This window comes from Oxyura jamaicensis, chromosome Z, assembly GCF_011077185.1.
Source record: "Oxyura jamaicensis isolate SHBP4307 breed ruddy duck chromosome Z, BPBGC_Ojam_1.0, whole genome shotgun sequence".
NCBI lineage: Eukaryota > Metazoa > Chordata > Aves > Anseriformes > Anatidae > Oxyura > Oxyura jamaicensis.
In genome coordinates this window covers 34,684,717-34,705,093 of record NC_048926.1, presented here as the reverse complement: position 1 = coordinate 34,705,093, position 20,377 = coordinate 34,684,717, and the positions used below count along the sequence as shown (strand labels likewise).

Below are 20,377 nucleotides of genomic sequence, written 5' to 3'. Positions count from 1 at the left end.
GGCACAAGTTCTCTCAGTAGCCAGTGTTTAAATGTGTTCTATTTTGCTCAGCTTTTCAGTTTAAAGCAATTTAAGAGATTCTAGTGAAAAAAAAAAAAAAAAAAAAAAAAAAAAAGACATGTTTTCCAAACCAAAATTTTCAAAAAATCAGCTAGTACCTTCTGATCATCTTTAATATTATGAGAATGAAATTGAACCATAACAAAATCCTCTTAAGGCTCTTAAGGTCCCTTGTTTGCCCCAGTGTTTTTTGTTTGTTTTATTGTTTTTGTTTTGTTTTGTAAATTTGGAAAAGCATTCACTTCACACTCTGACATTTGTCTTCAATACATATATATGTGTATATATATATATAAAAGTATTAAAGAAAATACAATATATATATATATTATATATATATATTATATATATATATATATATATATATAAAGCTTCTCTGATTTTAATAGTATCACGAGAATTCTAGTGCAAATAAACCAGCTCCATGTGTCAGATGAAAACAGCTACCATGTCAAGACTGGGGTTAAGGCAAAAATTAAGCTTCTAAAGAGTATCTTACAGGTTAAAAAGAATATGGAACTAGTTGCTAAAATTATTCTCTCTCTTATGATAGCAAATGCTCAGATTCTTCAATGTCTCTGCTTCACAAATATCATGATGATTTAAATATATATATATATCAGTCTTTTTGGAAGGCAGCTTTGGAACAGTCTTAGAAGAATCATTATAAGCATCAGAGCCTTTAGCAGGCACAAGCAAACCCAAGAATTTGTTGACAAAGCCAAATGCATGATACCAGATTTTTCATTCAGTCACAGGGGGGCAGTAAATATTGTAAATGATCCCTCATCTAGAGCTGTATTAAAACCATGCACAGAGACCCTTAAGACCCACTCCTTTCTGCTTTGTTTAGTGTAAGTTACACACAAGTTTATCCAAAGGCAGATGACCTGGCACCTACACCACTGCCTTCTGGAATTCTTGTAGTGGCTACAGTACAGGAAAGAATGAGGTTGCCTTAACGGGTATCAGTGTACACCATCTAGACTAACTAAGATTTCTGTGGATGTCTGTAAAATCCCTCTGAGCTCTACAGGCAAAAATTTAGTATTATGCATTGATAACACAGATCCTGCAGGTGATGCAGTGGAATTTTGTGGATATTTGCTCATGAATACATCAACGTAAGAATACCACAATATTTAGTGTCAAACTCCCATAAATATATTTGCAGCTAATAGAAATACTTTTTCAGCTCCAGATGATTCAGAACTTTATCCCTTTTCTTTTGACACCTTTTTGGAAAACAATTCAATTCACAGAATTTCCATGTGGAAAAAAGAAAGGCTTGTTGTTCCCCTACTAGTATTTCATCTACTTGATCAAGTTCTCATAGAACAACAATGTAATCTTGATAGTCTACACATAAGCCATGCTCATTAATGTTAGATAATTAGATACTATTATGATGTCAGGTCTACATTTCAGATATTTCCCAAACAAAGATCAATATTTTCCCTTTGTTCTTCAAGAAGAAATGATATGTCAAATTATAAATGATTTACAATCAATTCTTTTATTTCCTGCTGCAAATATCATCCTGACATTTCTAATTCTTATGTTTTCTTCATTCTTTAGGTTGACAAACCAGAAAGGATAAATTACTCTGCTATTCAGTAATTAGCTATTTGGGCCTAACTGCATGCAATTCTAACAAGCATCAAGAAATAAAAAAGCATACGTGTTAACTAAAATTCTCAAAAAAAATGACAGTTTCTTTATCCATTCACTGCATCACGAAAAACATTACTAAGTATGCAAACTTCCTATAACCTTGCCCCAAACATTTCAATGCTTGTGCATATACAGCTCTGCTTTCAAAATCCAGAATAATAAATAATATCCAGAATAATAAATTATCAAGGCCAACAACACTACATGTACATGTCAGTGTAAAAACACAGCACTTTCTGCATTACATAGATTTCCCAAACTTAAAAGAATATGGGGACAAAAAGGAAAAAAATACCTTTCAGCATGTTTTGCTGCAGCTAAAACACAAAAGCAGTTTAAGTACTGTCACTTTTTGTGAACATTAAAGGAAAGAAAAGCTAGAAAATGGTATCTGAAAATTAAATTAACAGCAGTTTTGGTGGACATAGAAACTAAAATAAGGAATAGATTCCCATGTTGCTGGGAATTCAAGATGTGATAAGGGAAATGAACACTCCAAGGTAATAAAAACTCTTTTTTTTTTTTTTGCTCTGGGTTGATCTGGACTGAAAACAGTTATAAAACAATCAGCCACTAAAGGTATGGTTAAAAACAGCTCAGTCTTCCAAATAATTACATATTCAGCTTTGTTGAACCTTCAAAGAATACTATACCAGAGTAAAATAATACAGGTCCAAGAGAAAACTTTAGATTATAATTCAATTTTAAAAGGTTTTAGAATAAATTATTACTAACATTTTTGGTTAATACGCACCATCTTTTCCTGATTTTATCATGTATCAAAGATTAAGATAGCATGCACAGCACCAAATGTCTTATGAGCACCATGTATGTGACCATATTTGATGAACTCCACCTGACTCAGTAGAGATAAATCAGCAGCAATTCTGAATTATTTGAAGGATCAATATTCTTCACTTAGTTAAACAGAAATAGTGCTCAGTAATGGAGAGAAGGAAAGTGAATTACATAATGATAATAACTATAGAATAAGTTATATATTAAAAATAAGTCCATATACTACATAATTGTAATTTATCTTGCTAAAAGTGAATACTTTTTCAAGCTGAGAAGAGTTGAAGGTGAAAACTTACATGCCAGAGGAAGTTGTTTTTCAACTTCTACCCTCCTGCTTCCTTAAGAACAAGCAGTTTTAAAAGCTTTAAATAAAGCTGTAAATAAAATACAGACAGAACACTTCAAATTCTTACCTTATTAAGAGTGGCTTCCACAGATTTCATGTGACTAATGATCAATTCTTTGTGTCTATTGTAAGAGCAAAAAACAGAGTAATTAATAAAACTGAAGCCCTACTGATGTACAAATTACTACTATGTTTGTCTTTCTCCTTTTTTATTTCCAGTGCAAACATTACAAAATTTTTTCATGGACAATATGCATCATATTTCCATATGGAAGATGCATCTATTGTGAGCAAACTTTTAAACTAACATTTAAGAGCATTTCAGTATATACGTATATATCAAGGTGTATTTATACCAATGAACAATCACTGTATTACTGGAGAGGAAATCAGCAATCCTGGCTAAGAAAAGGCACAATGAATGGACTCCAGGCTCTAGTGGATTGAGATTACATTCTTATACTGGAGAATACTGACAGAATATGTTTTTCATGAAGTCTTCTTTGTACACAAAGAAAACTGTCTTCTATAAACCTGAACATTCCCTTATGTGTTCCAGTGGACTTTTCAAACAGAAGTGCAGTCAAGGATCCTATTTTTATGATACTGAAGTTCAGAGAATGCAATACTAACCATGCCTTTTTGTAGACAGGGCTTCATTAGGACAGACAGCTTTGAACAGTTATGCTGCCATAAATAACTTTGGTCTCATCTTCCATTTACAGAAATATAATTACAGTTGCATAACACTAAGGAGAGTGGGCGACAGTGACCATCAAAACACAACAGGAAATCAAATGGAATTTATGCCAAGCAAGCTGATACCTGAGTATTCCAGGGCAGTCTGCTACCTTGCCAGCTATGTGACCACTTTGTTCTAGCTTTTAGAGTTTCTAAAGCTGAATTACAAAACATGGTGGTGTTCTGCCTAGAAGGACCACTGCTTCCTCATTTTCTTGATTCATACTATTTTAACAGCCAAAAAAAGAAAGGTGGATAGAAAAATATGATTGGCTATCACACTCTTATTAAAGCTGTCATGTAGATTTTTGTCTTTTCAGGATCTTCAGGTTCTTCTTTTCAATTGGATTGCCAGGGACACGCTTTTCCTACTCCGCTTGCCTCACTTACATAGCAACTGCTTTTTGTCTCTGTAAAATGAGTTCTAGACACCAGTCCTAAAGCATTAATTTTTAAGTTAGTTAATGATATGGAAGTCAGATTGTTCCTTAAATATTCATTCTCAGGTGTTGAGCATACAAGATCTTTACATGGAATTTTGGGCCTAGGTTAACAGGTGATCCACAGGTAACAAAAAGCCCTGTGACTGTGGTTGACTTATTATCTTGCTTTTTGGGAATAGTTAAATAACGTCTTTAAATAAAATTCTGATAATATTTGTTTACAGCACCTAGAAAAAAAGTTTTCAAAATGAATCTATTTTATTTCTTTTTCAACTGCTATATACAGCAATAAAAGTTTTTAAATTGATTAAAAAAATAATTAAAAAAAAAAACTCACTGAATTTAATTTGTCATAGGGAATGCTCTTTAGTAAAGTACATAAAATAGGTTGAGGCCACATGAAAAGGGGCAACCTTTCATGAACAAATCCTTCTTCAGGTCACAGCTACTTTAATACACTCATACTAAATAACATTTGTAATTTTCATTACGTTGTTAAACATTTCATTGAAAACTATCATAATCATTTTACTTGTGCATAAAACACTTAAAGCTTCTAAGCTGTTGTTTTTCAGAAGTCAAAAGTATCTCAAGTATAATGAAAAATTTAAATGTTTAAATGTTATCTTCTTATGTCTTTATGATTCTAAGAGGCTAGAAATAATCTTGTAAAAGTAAATGGAATACCAAAACTCTGAAATCAGGTGAAAGATCTACCCTGTTCCACTGGTAATACCAAGTTCAAAATGGGTTTCAATTACTTTGGCAGTTAAACCTGTCACCTAGTTGATGTATTTTTATGTTTTATAAGTACATTGTATCACTCTATAAAAAAGATGAGCTGGAAATAGAGAAAACAAGTCATTTCCTAAATAAATCATAGAATAATAGAATATCCCGAGTTGGAGGGGACGCATAAGGATCATCAAGTCCAACTCCTCAAACTGCACAGGTCTACCCAAAAGTTTAGACCATGTGACTAAGTGCACAGTCCAATCTCTTCTTAAATTCAGACAGGCTTGGTGAAGTGACTACCTCACTGGGGAGTCTGTTCCAGTGTGCGACCACCGTCTCGGTGAAGAACCTCCTCCTGATGTCTAGTCTAAACTTCCCCTGCCTCAGCTTAACACCATTCCCACGGGTCCTATCACTGGTGTTAATGGAGAATAGGTCACCTGCCTCTCCACTCCCCCTTGCAAGGAAGCTGTAGACCACGATAAGGTCTCCTCTCAGCCTCCTCTTCTCCAGGCTGAACAGGCCCTGCAACCTCAGCAGCTCCTCATATGTCTTCCCGTCTAGGTTCTTCACCCTCCTCTGGTCACTCTCCAAAAGTTTAACGTCTTCTTTGTACTGTGGTGCCCAGAACTGCACACAGTACTCGAGGTGAGGCCACACCAGCGCAGAGTAGAGCGGGATGATCACTTCCCTCGACCAACTAGCGATGCCGTGCTTGATGCACCCCAGGGTACGGTTGGCCCTCCTGGCTGCCAGGGCACACTGCTGGCTCATATTCAACTTGCTGTCAACCACGATCCCTCTCTGTGAGGCTGCTCTCCAGCGTCTCATCGCCCAGTCTGTACTTATAGTCAGGGTTGCCCTGTCCCAGGTGCAGGACCCAGCACTTGCTTTTGTTAAAACTGAATGTGGTTGGTGATTGCCCAGCTCTCCAACCTGTCCAGATCTCTCTGCAAGGCCTTCCCACCCTCATCCGAGTCCACAACTCCTCCAAGTTTGGTGTCATCAACAAATTTGCTCAAAACACCTTCTAGTCCTACATCCAAATTATTTATAAAAACTTTGAAGAGAACTGGCCCTAAAATGGAGCCTTGAGGGACCCCACTAGTGACCATCTACCAGCCAGATGTGGTCCCATTTACCACAACCCTTTGAGCCCTGCCTGTCAGCCAATTGCTCACCCATCGTATGATGTTTCTGTCTAGCTGTATGCTGGACATTTTGTCCAATAGGATCCTATGGGAAACTGTGTCAAAAGCTTTACTGAAATCCAAAAAGCTCATGTCAGCAGTTTTCCCTTGATCGACTAGATGATGGGTGATCTTATCATAAAAGGAAATTGAGTTAGTCAAACAGGACCTACCCCTCATGAACCCATGTTATGTAAGTTGGGACCAGTGACTGCATTGTCCCCCTAGGTGCACTTCAATAACTTCAAGGATCATCTTCTCCATAAGAAGGCATTAAATGCCTCTGCTTTGCCTATGTCATTGTCTGTATGGAAACCTTCCCCATCAAATAGCAGACCTATGTTTTCTTTGGTTCTCCCTTTTCTGTTCACATATCTAAACAAAACTTTTTTATTGTCTCCCACAGACATGGCCAGCTTCAACTCTAGTTGGGCTTTGGCCGCATGAATTTTCTCCATACAAACACGAACATACAAACACTGTATTTCTTCCTCATCGCCTGACTCTCTTTCCAGCAGCCATACACTGTTTTTTTTGCCTAAGCTCCAGCAGAAGATCCCTGGTTAGCCAGGCCGCCCTTCTGCCTCACCTGCTTGACTTCCGATATTTTGGAATTGCCTGATCCTGTGCTTTTAGGAGGCAGTGCTTAAAGACTGACCAGCACTGATGGATGCCAACACCTTCAAAAGCAGTTTCCCAGGGGACCTTGCTGACTAGTACCCTGAGCAGCCTGAAGTCTGCTTTCCCCATATCCAGGGCTGAAGTTTTGGTGGCAGTTTTCCTTCTGTCACCAAAACTTTTAAACTCAACCACTTCATGGTCACTGTGACCGAGACAGCCGCCAATTGCCATGTCTCCCACAAGACCCTCTTTGTTCTCCAGCAACAGATCTAGGAGGGCACCTTTTGTAGTTGGCTCCCTTAGCACTTGCACCAAGGAGTTATCATTGAGGTGCTCTATGAACATCCTAGACCTGCTCATGTTGGCTGTGTGGGGATCCCAGTTGATGTCTGGCAAGTTGAAATCCCCCATAAAGACAAGGGGAGTTGATCTCAAGGTATCTCTTTGTTCCTCGGAGAATAATTCATCGGTGTTGTCATCCTGGCCAGGTGGTCTGTCATAGATTCCCACAACAACATCCCCTTTATTTGTTCATCCCTTAATCCTTACCCAGAGGCTCTCAAGTCTGCCACCACCAACCTGAAGTTCCACACAGTCCAGCCCATGCTTCATATACATCGCCACCTCACCTGCCCTGCCTGTCCCTCCTGAAGAGCCTTGTTGAACTTCATACCGTTGGCCTCGGCCCATCGGTCCAGCCTATCCAGATCCTCCTGCAGAGCCTTCCTACCCTCGAGCAGATCGACAGGCACCTAACTTGGTGTCATCTATTGCAACACACCAGCCAGAGGCCTCATCCCACTAGGTTTTGCTAATGCCGATGATGTCGTAGCTGTGGGACTGGACCAAGACTTCTAGCTGATCCATTTTATTCCTCATACTGCATGCATTTGTGTAGAAGCACTTCAAATGTGCCTCCCTACAAGCAGCACTATGTGGAGGTGACTGAATGACCTCACTAGCACACAGTCCATCTGATTTTAGCACACCATCCCTTATCTATCACTGGCGTGCCTGGTTTTATCCCTTTCCCCTTATCTATCAGCCCTGCCAACTCCTGAGTAAATACTGTTATCCCTCTCTGAGAGAGGCGCATCCCATCTGGTGCCAGGAGGCCCAGTATCACGTAGACCTTCCAATGATCAAAAAAACCAAAGTTCTGCCAGTTGCACCAGTCCCAAAGCCACATATTAATGAGATGGCTCTGCTTGTCAACAGTGATCCCTCCTATCAGAAGGACAGAGGCAAACACAACCTGTGCCCCTGATCCTTTAAGTAGTCACCCCAAAGCATTAAAGTCCCTTTTGATCGCTCTCGGACTTCTTGTTGCTACCTCGTCATTACCAACCTGAAAGACCAGTAGTGGGAAGTAGTCAGTGGGTCGTACCAGGTGCTTGACTTTCTTAGCAAAGTCTCTCACCCGAGCCCCAGGGGGGCAAGAGACTTCCCTGTGGGTTGGGTCCGGTCAGCATATTGGGCCCTCTGTCCTTTTCAAAAGGGAGTCCTCCATGACAATAACCCTTCTTTCCTTTTTGACAGATGATGTAGCAATGCGGGGGGTAGGTTGCCTTGCCTTAGGCACCCTCTCCAACTGGGACGGGCTTTTGTCTACATCATTGTTCTGACTGTCTTGTTCTAGACCCTCGTACCTGTTATATAAGGGTGGATGGGAAGGTGAGGCGGGCAGGGACAGGGCTTTATCCCTTTCCCCCTATCTATCAGCCCTGCCAACTCCTGAGCAAAAATTGTTATTCCTCTCTGTTATTCCTCTCCTTCCTGAGCAGGAACCTGCCTCCATTCCCCCCCTTGGCCTAGGTCCCCTCCTACTGCCTGGCAGGATGAGGGAACTTTTGTCTTCTGCGTAGCAGGAGACACTTGTGCTGTGGCAGGCTCATGAGTCTGTCTCAGAGAGGGTAGAGTGCACCCCCACCAGTCAATTTCCCTCTCCGACCCCCTGATGCTCCTGAGCCTTCTCACCTCCTCCCAAAGCTCCACTACCTGGCTGAGCAGCTCTTCAACCTGGGCACACCTCCCACAGGCATACCCCTCGGGCACACCCTGCAGCCCAAGACCTGGATGGCCGCATGTTTCCCCGAGCCCTCCGTCTGAGTAGCCACACCGGTGACTGTGGCTGGAGAGGCCACCAGAGAAGTCAAGGCCATGGTTTTCTGCCTGCTTGATACCATGGCCAGGTTCCTCACAACCAGGCTACAAGTACTGATGGGAAAGATCGCTGTAAAGAGCGGTGAGGTGCCCTCCCTGCCCCCCCTGCCTGTGCAAACTGTGGCGCCCTTCTGAAGCGCCCACCCTGCTTGCCCGTCCTGATCGCTGCACTCCTGGGGCCTGACCGCGCTCCCCAGGGGCTGCTATGGAACGGCCCGAGAGGGGGCGCCGCCAGGACCCGGCAGCCCTCGTCAGGCTCCCTCGCGAGGGCTGCCGGGTCCTGGCGGCTCCCTCGGCTGCCTCGAGTGGCCTCCACGCCAAAAAAAAAGCCCCGCCCGTCTCCATCCCCGCCTCCGCTGCAGAACGCACCGGCCCCGGAGCCGATCGCCTTGGCAAGGGCTCTTCCAAAGAGATGTTGTCAAATCAGTAAAATATTTGCCAAACAAAAATGCCTGTGCTATTTCAGGACCCAGAATTTGGAGTACTTTTATGGGCTAACTACAGAAAACATACGTCTAGTATGTTGAACTAACAGTTTTCTTTTTAGAAGACTATCATTGAATTTCAAAGAGAGACAGATGTACTTTTGTTTTCTAGCATTACATTAGCTAGGGCTAAAACCCTGTGCATGAAAGTAAGAATTGATCTTTTGTCTGTTTTAACTGATCTCCCCAAGGTCCCAGCGCTCACTTCGCTGCCATGCAGAGGGCACTCTCTGCATCATGGATGCTCTCTTCCAGCCGACGCTTGTCCTGCTCCAGCTGGGTAAGAAGTCTATTGAACTGATGCAGAGATTGATCTTTTCTTCTCAGCTCCGTCATTGCCTCGAAGAGTCTCTGCAAGCAGACAGAAAGCAGAGTTACTTGTCAGCCCAAATAATTAACTTCAATTTATGCCATCGGCTATTAAACAAAGCGGAAAACAGACTGACTGTGAAGTAGATTTGGACCATCACATACTACCGTTTTAGAAATTCTCCAGCAGAAACATTACTAACTCACAACACCCTGATTTTTAATACGTTGCCTGTGTACAATTACGTTTTGTAAAATAAAGTGATGAGTTGATCGAACAGGTACGTATCACAGAATCACAGAATTGTAGAGGTTGGAAGGGACCTCGAGAGATCATCGGGTCCAACACCCCTGCCAAAGCAGATTCCCTAGAGCAGGCTGCCCAGGTAGGCATCCAGACGGGCCTTGAATATCTCCAGAGAAGGAGACTCCACAGCCTCCCTGGGCAGCCTGTTCCAGTGCTCCGTCACCCTCACTGTGAAGAAGTTCTTTCACATGTTGGTGTTACAAAACTTCCTGTGCTCCACCTTGTGGCCATTACCCCTTGTCCTGTCCATACAAACCACTGAAAAGAGGTTGGACAAATCCCTCTGTCTCCCATACTTCAGGTATTTATACACATTGATGAGATCCCCTCTCAGTCTTCTTTTCTCCAGGCTGAACAGACCCAGGTCTTTCAGCCTGTCTTCATAGGGAAGATTCTCCAGGCCCTGTATCATCTTTGTGGCCCTCTGCTGGACTCTCTCCAGGAGATCCCTGTCTTTTTTGTACCGGGGAGCCCAGAACTGGACACAGTACTCCAGGTGAGGCCTGACCAGGGCAGAGGAGAGGGGGAGGATCACCTCCCTTGACCTGCTGGACACGCTCCTTTTAAAGCATGCCAGGATCCCATTGGCCTTCTTGGCCACCAGGGCACACTGCTGGCTCATGGTCAACCTGTCATCCACCAGGACCCCCAGGTCCTTCTCTGCAGAGTTCCTCTCCAGCAGGTCATCCCCCAGCCTGTACTGATACTTCCGGTTGTTCTTTCCCAGGTGCAGGACTCTACACTTGCTGTTGTTAAACCCCATTTGGTTTCTTCCTGCCCATCTTTCCAGCCTGTCCAGGTCTCACTGAATGGCAGCACAGCCTTCTGGTGTGTCAGCCACTCCTCCCAGCTTTATGTCATCAGCATACTTACTGAGGGCAGACACTATTCCCTCATCAAGGTTGTTGATGAAGATGTTCAATAGGACCGGACCCAGCACCGACCCCTGGGGAACAACCCTAGTCACAGGTCTCCAGCCAGACTCTGTGCCGCCAATCACCACCCTCTGAGCTCAACCAGTCAGCCAGTTCTCAACCCACCTTACTGTCCACTCCTCTATCGCACGCTTTCTCAGCTTTGCTAGCAGGATGTCATGGGAGACAGTATCGAAAGCCTTGCTAAAGTCAAGGTAGGTGACATCCACTGCTCTCCCCCCATCTACACAGCTGGTGATGCCATCATAGAAGGCAATGATACTGGTCGAACACGACTTCCCCTTGGTGAATCCATGCTGATATCTCCTCATAACATTCTTCTCTTCCAATTGCTTGGAGATGGCATCCAGAACAAGCTGCTCCAACACCTTTCCAGGGACAGAGGTGAGACTGACTGGCCTGTAGTTTCCCAGATCCTCCTTCTGGAAGACCAGAGTGACATTGGCTATCCTCCAGTCTTCAGGCACCTCTCCTGTTCTCCAGGACCTTTCAAAGATGATAGAGAGCAGTTCGGCGATCACCTCTGCCAGCTCCCTTAGCACACGTGGATGCATCCCATCAGGGCCCATGGATTTGTGTGCGTTGAGCCCACTCAGATGCTCATGAACCACTCTCCCCCATCAACCAGGGGGAGCCCTCAATTTCCCAGACCCTTTCTCCTCCCTCCAGGGTCAGGGAGTCCCGGAGGGGAGTCCTTGGAGCAAAGACTGAAGCAAAGAGAGCATTCAGTATCTCTGCCTTCTCAGTGTCTCCCGTTACCAGGACACCACCCTCATTCAGCAAGGGACCCACATTATCCCTAGTCTTCCTTTTGCTGTTTACATACTTAAAAAAAAAAAAAAAAAAAAAAAAAAAAAAAAAAAAAAAAAGTTCATTATTATCCTTTCTCTCTTTTGCAAGCTTCATCTCTAGGTGGGCTTTAGCCTTCCTCGTCACGTCCCTGCAGGCCCTGGCAACACTTCTGTACTCCTTCCAAGAAGACATACCCTTCTTCCACATTTCATAGACCTTCCTCTTCTTTTTGATCTTGTCAATGAGCTTCTTGTTCATCCACGCAGGTTTCCCGCCCCCCTTCTGCGATTTCCTACTCTTAGGGATGCACCAATCCTGAGCTTGGAAGAAGTGCTGTTTAAATGTTGCCCCCAGCCTTCACATCCCTAACAAGCCGATCCCTGATGGTAAGGTCCAGGTCCTGATGGTAAGGTCCAGGTCCCTGATGGTAAGGTCCAGGTCCAGAAGCACCACCCACCTTGTTAGCTCCTCCACCACCTGCATCAGAAAATTATCTTCAACACATTGTAGGAACCGTTTGGACTGTGCGTGCCTGGCCCAGTTGCTTACCCAACAGATGTCTGGATAATTGAAGTCCCCCATGAAAACCCGTGCCCGGGATTGTGAGGCTACTTCCAGCTGCTTGTAGAAGACCACATCGACCTCCTCCTCCTGATCTGGTGACCTGTAGTACAACCCAAAACAGTGTCCCCCATACCAGCCCACCGCTTAATTCTCACCCACAAGCTCTCTTTCACCCTCCCCCAGGTGGAGCTGGGTACACTCTAATTGCTCCCTCACATAAAGGGCAACCGGACCCCCTAGCTTCCCAGCCTGTCTTTCCTAATGAGGCTATAGCCCTCCATGACAGCGTTCCAGTCATGCAAGCTGTCCCACCACGCCTCAGTGATTGCAACGAGATCGTGGCCCTGCGACCGAACACAGATCTCGAGCTCATCCTGTTTATTTCTTATGCTCCATGCATTGCTGTACAGGCACTTTAGGGAAGCAGCAGGTGCAGTTACCCCAGGGGGCTGCAAGAATAAGATTCCGGATGGGGTATCAGGATCATTACCTTCTCTGAGGAGCCTTCAGACAATCCTATGGGAGAGCTCAGAGGTTTTTCCCTGTCTTCAGCAGTGACAGCAGTGACAACTTCCTCTAGCCCTTCTCTGTCACTTTTAGCTCCCCTCCTTTTCCCGGTCAAACCTAGTTTAAAGCCCTGGTAATCAGCCCAGAGAGCTTGCTCCCCAACACACTTTTGCCCCACTTGCTGAGTTGGAGTTGGTCAGCAGCCCACATACCCAGCTTCTCAAAGGACTGCCCAAGATCAAAGACTGCCCAAGATCGAAATACCCAAAGCCTTGGTCCAGACACCACCCCCTCAGCCAGTTGTTCACCTGTCCCGTTCTCCTTCTTTCTGGGTCTCGGTCACCCAGCGGGAGGACAGGGAACACTACCTCCACCCCCGATCCCTTCAGCAGCCTCCCCAGGGATGCAAAGTCCATTTTAATATTCCTAATTTTTCTTGTTGCAGCTTCCCGGGATCCAACCTGAATGACAAGAGGATAGTAGTCCTCTGGTTTAATGAGCTGTGGCAGAACCTTCCTAACGTCTCTGACACGTGCCCCAGGAAGACAGCACACCTCTCTGGATAGGTTATCTGGGTGACAGATGGGAGCCTCAGTGCCCTCAGCAAGGAGTCTCCAATCACTAAGACTCTCCGCTCTTTTTTTGTGGCACTGGTTGTGATGCAGTGCCCCGTCCGGCCCCGATCCCTATGCTCAGTACTTCCCCCAGTTTTGACACACTTCTCAGGGTTGCTTCCTGGATTCTGACCACTGTTCAGAACCTCAGCCTCTTCCTTTTTCTGCCTGAGAGCTTCGAATCTATTACCCAGGGACACCATGGGGGTTGGTGGCACCGTGGATGTCGGGGGCAAACGTCTCTTTCTGCTTCAAGCTGAGACGAGGGTCCAGCCCCTTTTCTCTTGTGGGCGGTCAAGCCCTCTGTCCTACGTGTGATCAGCTGGGTCAGCCACTACCCCCCTTGCAGGAACTTAGGAGGGGGCTGCTGGGCAACAGCAGGGGCAGGTTGACACCTCCTATCTGTCACCCTCAGAGACTCCCAAGAGCCCCTCAGGCTGCCAATTTCTCACTGCAGCCCAGCCACCTGCTCGAGGAGCTCCTGGAGCAGGGCACACCTGCACCCATGACAGCCCTCTCTTCCCTCCGGGCCCAGGTGGGCCTCCAGATTCCAGAGCTCCCTGCAGTCACCTGGCTGGGCTGCCACTTCCCCCCTCAGGGCACTCCTGGGCCACGGCGCTCTCTAGGAACTGCTTTTATAGCGCCAGGGGGTGGGGGACTGCCATCACCCTGTGCCTGCCCTCAGCACCTCAGCGCCCGCGGCGGCACAAGCACAGCTCCTGCCTGCTTGGGGCAGGGGCCAGGGCTGCGGCTCTGACCAAGCAGCTCTGTGCTGCGTTACTGGGGGGGTTTAGGGGTTGGCTCCGTTCATCTCCCTGCCAGGAGCCCTCACTGCAGCCGATCCGCACAAGGTCCTCATTAAAATATGGTACCTGTAGCATATATTATGCTACAGGTACCATATTTACAAATAACAGATCTAAACACAGTGGAAAGAATCCAGAGTACAGCATTAAATGGAACAAAATATTCTCAAGACTTAATTTAAAAGAAGCATTAAGAAAAAACATTCACAATGGAAGAAACAAAGATGTATTTATTTAAATATTATGCACGAATCAGACAATTCGAGATTTAAAAAAAAAAAAAACACTAATGTTCTCTGTGAGTGCACAAAGTACAGCATTGCTGCAATACTTGTTAAATCACTACTTTACAGGGTTTTGGCTGTGCTAACAAGTGTTTTCCAATATGCAAAATATTTTTATTTTTTATTTTTCTCTCTGGCTTAAAATTAACACAACGTGCTTTTAGTCAATTCAGATTAATCCAACAGATGACAAATAGAACATCAAACTAATTAATACAGAACCTGGCTAGCTACTACTTCTTTCAGCTGAGATAAATCAATAGTTTTTGAGACTGCAGTATTAATAATGTGATTTCATTTTTTGCTGAATGTAACATTTCACTTACAGTATTTAATTTTTTTAAAAAAAAAAAAATACAATAGGTGGCTCTAAACGTTCTTTTAAAATGCAAATTTCCTGATAGATTCTAAAGCACTATAAAAAGATAAAGAAGGCCACAAAGCTGTCTTTGCACCCTGTGTTCTTGCACCCTGTATTCAAAATTTAGGAATCTGTTTCTGCCTAAGTTTTAAGAATATTCTGCATAATTATACTCAGTAGGTACAAAAGGCTGATAAAAATTTGCAGGGCACTGAAAACTTGACTTACCTGAAAAAGCTCCAAACCTAGCTAAGAGTCAAAAGCACTTCAAAAAAAGTTTAGACAATGTTTCTATGAAATAAAGAGGTACAGCTTTGTGCTGTAATAATAAAGAGGTACAGTTTTGTGAAACAAACTGAAATGTGTGGATTGCCTATTAAAAAAAAAAAAAAAAAATCTCAAGACAATAAAAGTAATCAGTTATTTTAACAGCATGCTCTAAGGTACAGCACTACTACCAGAACTCTGTTTGGCAATTCACAAAATCCAGGTTGAGATTAATCATTACTGTAAAAAACAACTGTAAATCTACTGTAAATCAAGAATTTAGACTAAATATGCTATTTTTACTTGAAAAAAAAAAATAAATCTCTGCCTTCCACAGTTAGCATAAACGTGGTTTATGCTAACTTTTTAACAGTTATGCTAACTATTAACAGAAACATTGCTTTCAGAAATTACTCCGATGCCACCAGCTACTATCAAAATCTTGTCTGTACAGCTTAATTTGTGGATGATAGGAATTTCAGAAAAATTACGTCCAAATTACTCGAAATGTATTGGCAGGGATAAAAGGAGTTGTCTATCATTAAAGAACAAAGAACATTGCCTTCTTCCATTTATTGTGCTTACTGTTTGTTTGCATTAGGCTAAGTCAGTACAGAGGAAACACAGCTATGAAAGCAAAGTGATGTTCCTCCCATGCATATTGTCATCTTTTGACAAAGAAAATTTATCGAGCAGCTGTGATACAATGCTCTGGATACCCCAGCTTTCCCAATCTGCTTGAAAGAAGTGTTTTACAGATGCAGTCACAGGACTGAGCTCTGGCCTACGCAGAAGAGAATCCTCCTAATACTTTGAGGTAAGCAGCTGGAGTCTTGCTCCAAGATACTAGTGGTCTAAGCAACTAGAGAAAGACAGGCTAATATGAACACCCTGGTAAGAAGGGATGCATATTAATTTAACTTTTATTAGATAGCTATCCTCCTACAGGGACTGTTCCAGGCTGTCGTAGGAACAGTCTGTAGGAGCTGAGTAGGCTGTTCCAGTATACAGCTTTCATCATTGACCACAGATGGTGAAGAGACTCACTAAGCCTCAAAAGCTGGTTTGAGCTGCTAATTGATAATGCTCACCAATTACCAGCACAGGCCTATTAATGAAGCCGTAACAGGGATGAAAGCATGAAGCCCAACTCTTGGAGAAGCATGGTCAGCAATCCATATTAGCAAATTACAAAACAATACAGAAATGATTACATCAAAAATCTTACATCTTACTGTTTTATCATTTTGACAACTTTCACCATTCTCTGGAGAAATCTCCAAAGGATTCAGACTTTTCCTATCAATCACATTGCAATTACCTATGCAAATTGTAAATAAAACAGCTCCCTAAAAACAATTTCAACATTCATTTGAAGATCCTTGCTACTTTGGGTTAAAGTCAAGCCTTTAAAATTGCTCAAATACAGTATGGAATGTTCTACAGTAATGGCTGCTAAGCCTTTTTTTTTTTTTCTTTTTTTTTTCTTTTTTTTTTTTTCTTTCTGCAGATTGATCTAATTAAAACCCTTGATAAACTTTATGGACTCTAATATTTCCAGCTGAGTGACTGAAACCAAGAGGGTGTGCCTCAAGGCAGCAAGGCAACAATGATAAGCAGCAGGTTAGCCACTAATTTCTCAGCCAGGGTAGATTGTGAAAGTGTGATGTTCTGATATCCAAGAAAGTGTTCAGGAGAGAATAGGATAAATCAAGTTTAATAACTCTGCTCCTAATTGTTCCCTCAATGCTCCACTCTAATTACTTGGAGAACTCTCCTGACTGTCACCTGATATTAAGTTGTTGGAGGCTGAGTGTGGAGCAGTGAGATAATCAATAAACATTTAGTGGGGAGAAGAATGAAGATCCCGTTAAGCAGTGGGAACCGGCAGCACCCAAAGCCCTTCTGCTCATGAGAAAACCTATGGGAGAGCCATAGTGATTGCAAAGCAATAATCCAAAGCACTGTTTTTAGGCCTTGAGGCCTTTAGGCAACAGTACATTTGAGAAAAAGGTTAACACGGTCACCCTAATTACAGCCCATTTTCACATACTTCATATATAAGCGAAGACAAGCCAATTAGGTAGAAAGGAAGATAAGGGAAGTTTTATTTGTATACTAATTAAACCCCTGATGAAATTAAAGGAAAAACATACAGCTCTGTAATTGTGTCTGAGAAAGGTCACTTCAGGTTCAGTTATCAGAAAAGCACAGCCTTGAGATATTTCACTTAATCCACAATATAGCCCTTATTTTGCTCCCCAGGTCTCAGTATTTACAAAAATAAGAAAATTTCAAAACCTGATAGTGCATTTATCTTGAAATGTTTCCTGTGGACAATTACAATTGTTAGAAAGTTAAAGCTGAATATGATAACAAGGATGGAGGTTTTAAAAACCTACTATGTCTGCACATAGTTTTGTGAAGATGCTGAGCTTTCACTTTCAAGCATAAGTGATTCTGAAACAACTTAGAAGCCAAACTTCAATTTATCAACATTTCATAAAATGACAGTTATTCATATAACTCAGATGTTTAGGCATTCAGGTGCTCCTTCAGACTTCACTGCATTTCCTCTACAGTCCACCAAAATCTCATAGTTCAGTTGAGTTTTCATCAGCATCCATAAAGGGAGTTCCCTCTAGAGATATTTTATATTTGGGCTTCTTGTTCTCCATAAGCAGAGTGGAAAAAAAAAACAAAAACACTTGTTGGTGAGAACAGCATGTAACTGATAGCACTGGAGAAAAATCTCATTGAGTGTATATAGGATGAGTTCAAACTTCTAAAAATAATTTTAACAATCTTTGTTTTTTCTTTAAAACCAGTTACAAAGAGAAACAAAAGCTCAACATGGTCATTCTTTACCAATCTCTTCAAAAGAACAGAGGGATAATCATTCTAGATGAATGATGACAGTCATACAGTTTAAATTCATGCAAAGCATGTGCGACACATTTATACGGAGAGCATATTTTCCAAGTTTTCCAAGATCAGCAAAGCCAGATCAAACTGCTTACTAAATTCGATATAAACTACACAGAAACAACACAGCACTACAAGATACTGAAGTATGTGTGTGATAAACAGATCTGTGAAATTAAAGATTTTGTCTTCAGGATGAAATTTGGTATGTGCATTTTCTATCTAGATACAAAATACTATTTTTTAAAAGAACTGTACATTGAATACTCCTTGTAAAGTTGTTTTAGGTAAATGCCAAATAACCTTCCACAGAAAAAGAATACAAAGTTAAGCCAGAATCCATTCATACACCAGCTAAAATATACTTCTCCATTGTCTCATTTTTCATAAAACATAGGTCATACAAAGCATACATGCCAACTGTCTTTTTTTTAGCTCTCTTTTCTGTATCAAATCATTCAATCTGCCCAAATGCAGAAGTTAAAACTTGAGTTTTCAGTTGGTGAGTGAGAAATAATAGGCTGATAAAAGCACTTGAGAAAAAAAAATGCAAACACACCCTCACTGGTTAGGAAGTCAGAAGAGTGTTTGAAAATGAAGGAGCAGAACTCTGAACACTTAGATACTTGCTTTCTCATTGTTTGCTTTTGCACTTGGTGTATAAAACATTTAACAACATGCATCATGACTACGTATGAATAATGACTCTTCTGGAGTCCAAAATGCTTATTTAAATGGCTGATCAGGAAATAAAACTAAGAGGGAGTAAAAGAATCCTCCTGCCAAGGAAGAGAAATAACAGCTGCTGTGCATAGCCTTCTATCACAATGTACAGAAACTACAGATCTGATTGGAAAACTGACTGCTTTACCAAGCTCTACATAGGTACACTTTTTCTGTGGTGTTTTTTGTTTGTTTTTCTTTTTTATCTAGGATTTTGTGTGTGTGTGTTCTTGTTTTAGTTGTTTTGTCTTTTTTTAAATATATATATATATATTATCAGTGACTAGAGAAACGGACAATGTCTGGGCTGGACGAGCAGACAGTGAGGCAGGTCAAAAACTGAATGTCTGGGCTCAGCGGGTGGTGATCACTGGAATGAACTGGAGTACCCCAGTGTACTGGAGTACTGGCGTAACAGTGTACCCCAACAATCATTATCAAGTCTGGTCACATTTAACATCTTCATTAATGATCTGGAAGAGTGCACCTTTAGCAAGTGTGTAGATGACAAAAGACTGGGAGGAGTAGCTGATATGCCAGAGGTTCATACTGCCATCCAGAGGGACCTCAACATGCTGGAGAAATGGACTGACAGAAACAGCATGAAGTTCAACAAGCAGAAGTGCGAATTCCTGTACCTGGTGAGGAACAATCCCAGACATTAGTGTATGCTGGGGGACCCCCCAGCTGGAAAGCAGCTTGGCTGAAAAGGATCTGGGGGTCCTCGTGGACACCAAGCTGAACATGCATCAGAACCATGACCCTGTGACACAGAAGGCTGCATCACATGCGGCATCACATTGAAGGAGGTGATCCTTCCCCTCTTCTCAGCACTGATGATTCCACATCTGGAGCTCTAAACTCCCAGGTGCAACAGAGGTGCAGCTACTGGTGGGAGTCCAGTGAAGGGCCACAATGACCAAGAAAGGACTGGAACTTCTCTCCTATGTGGAAATGCTGAGAGAGCTGGGATTGTTCAGCTTGGAGTAGAGAAGTTTTTAATGCTACCAAGCGGTAAAAGCAGAAGTAGTAGTATCTTGCAAGAACTTCCCAAGAGCTCAAGGTAAATAGCTGCTCAGGATAACAGGCAGAAAAAAAAAGTTGGAAGCCTACAAAAGTTTCTAGCCAAGAGAAGGTCCAATTATTAGCGAGCAGCATCAGATCAATATGCTGGCCTTCAGGAGAAAGTTTAAACTAGTCTAATTTGGTTATGTTCAGTTATCAGTTCAGAAGTTATCAGCATTCAGCTGATCAGTTATCAGTTATCAGCATTCAGAAGGCATGCATTACTGACTTAAACTAAATCTTTCTAAGTGGCCTTCTTCCAATGATTTATTTTGCTTTTTATATTCAAGTAAAACTAACATTCACTATTGTTATTAGTGTAACACACTGCTCTTCATGAATGTCTTATTTTCTTTATTAGTATATCTTACTGTTCTTTATCAGATAAGAAGACATCTTTAGAAATATCTGTATACGTTTTTTCACCCTAAAGGCAAACATTATTATGTAGTTATTACTTTAGGAAAATAACATCGATTTCAAGAACAAAAATGAGAACTATGTTTGCATGTTTATGTTTCAATGGCCACAAGCATTGAAACCTCCATTATTCCATTGGTTTCTAACCATACAAGAGCAACATGGAGAAATTTTGGCTGCAAATAGACAGTGTTAAGATGTCTAGTGGGGCTCCCTGATAAAGTGGATGTTCACTCTGCTTT

The 20,377-nt window shown here is 42.3% G+C and overlaps 1 protein-coding gene across 8 annotated transcripts in view; it reads right to left on the bottom strand.

Annotated features, from left to right (window-relative positions):
• The window catches only part of CCDC171 (coiled-coil domain containing 171), a 167,732-nt gene that overhangs the window by 56,997 nt on the left and 90,358 nt on the right, over window positions 1-20,377 (bottom strand). For 7 of the 8 annotated variants that reach the window (XM_035310888.1, XM_035310892.1, XM_035310894.1 and 4 more), the window contains 2 exons: window positions 9,462-9,607; window positions 2,946-3,000 (listed from right to left, as the gene is read on the bottom strand). In XM_035310888.1, the coding sequence (XP_035166779.1) occupies window positions 2,946-3,000; window positions 9,462-9,607 (201 nt within the window). Of the gene's footprint in view, window positions 1-2,945; window positions 3,001-9,461; window positions 9,608-20,377 lie in introns of those variants that run through there. The other variant, XM_035310896.1, reaches the window with a different exon arrangement.